Source organism: Pyxicephalus adspersus, chromosome 11, assembly GCF_032062135.1.
Source record: "Pyxicephalus adspersus chromosome 11, UCB_Pads_2.0, whole genome shotgun sequence".
NCBI lineage: Eukaryota > Metazoa > Chordata > Amphibia > Anura > Pyxicephalidae > Pyxicephalus > Pyxicephalus adspersus.
Window position 1 is genome coordinate 57,555,563 of NC_092868.1, and position 659 is coordinate 57,556,221.

The following is a 659-nucleotide window of genomic DNA, read 5'->3' on the forward strand; positions in this document are numbered from 1 at the left end:
CAGCTCCTCTGTACAGAGACTGATGGGACTGGCTCAGTGTTCTCTGTACAGCACTGCGGTATATGTCAGGGCTATATAAATGTATAATAATAGTGCATGTATATGGGGGAGGGGGGCACTGATTTGCAGAGCTTTCTCTGATTTGTAGCACTATGTATGGGGGGTGGGGAGGACATTGATATACAGCGCTCTGCACACAGACAAGGTGGGGCTCCTACCTGTCCGTACACTCGCACTGGGGGCCCCGCGCCTTGCTCCGCTCTTCCCTTTTCAGAAAGCACCGACAGCAGCAGCAACAGTAACCCGACCGCCGCCATCTTTACATCACACGTGACCATCACCGGCGCCTCGCCCCCACCGGGAGCATCGCCCCGCCCCTACTGAGATCTGTTATATACGAGTACCGCCCACAACCCGCCCCTTTAATGTAAACCCCGCCTGTCTTATTTTATTCACAGAAAAGATACAACTCGTTCCACCCCTTTCAAGAACGCCCCGCCCAAACAGGAGGAGCCAGAAGGCAGGCAGTGTTATCGGGAGTTTGTTATGGAGCATTGGAAAACAGAATGTGGGGGGGATATAGATGGTGCGTGTCCTTTGTATGGGGGGTATAGAGATGGTACGTGTCCTATGTATGGGGATATAGATGGTGCATGTCC

General features: G+C 53.0%; 1 protein-coding gene across 1 annotated transcript in view; it reads right to left on the minus strand.

Annotated features, from left to right (window-relative positions):
* Window positions 1-339, minus strand: part of SORL1 (sortilin related receptor 1) — a 53,833-nt gene extending 53,494 nt beyond the window's left edge. Inside the window, exon 1 of the mRNA XM_072427020.1 lies at window positions 219-339. Coding sequence (XP_072283121.1) covers window positions 219-338 — 120 coding nt within the window. The 5' untranslated portion in view covers window position 339. The remainder of the gene's footprint in view (window positions 1-218) is intronic.
* Window positions 340-659: the final 320 nt, after the last annotated feature.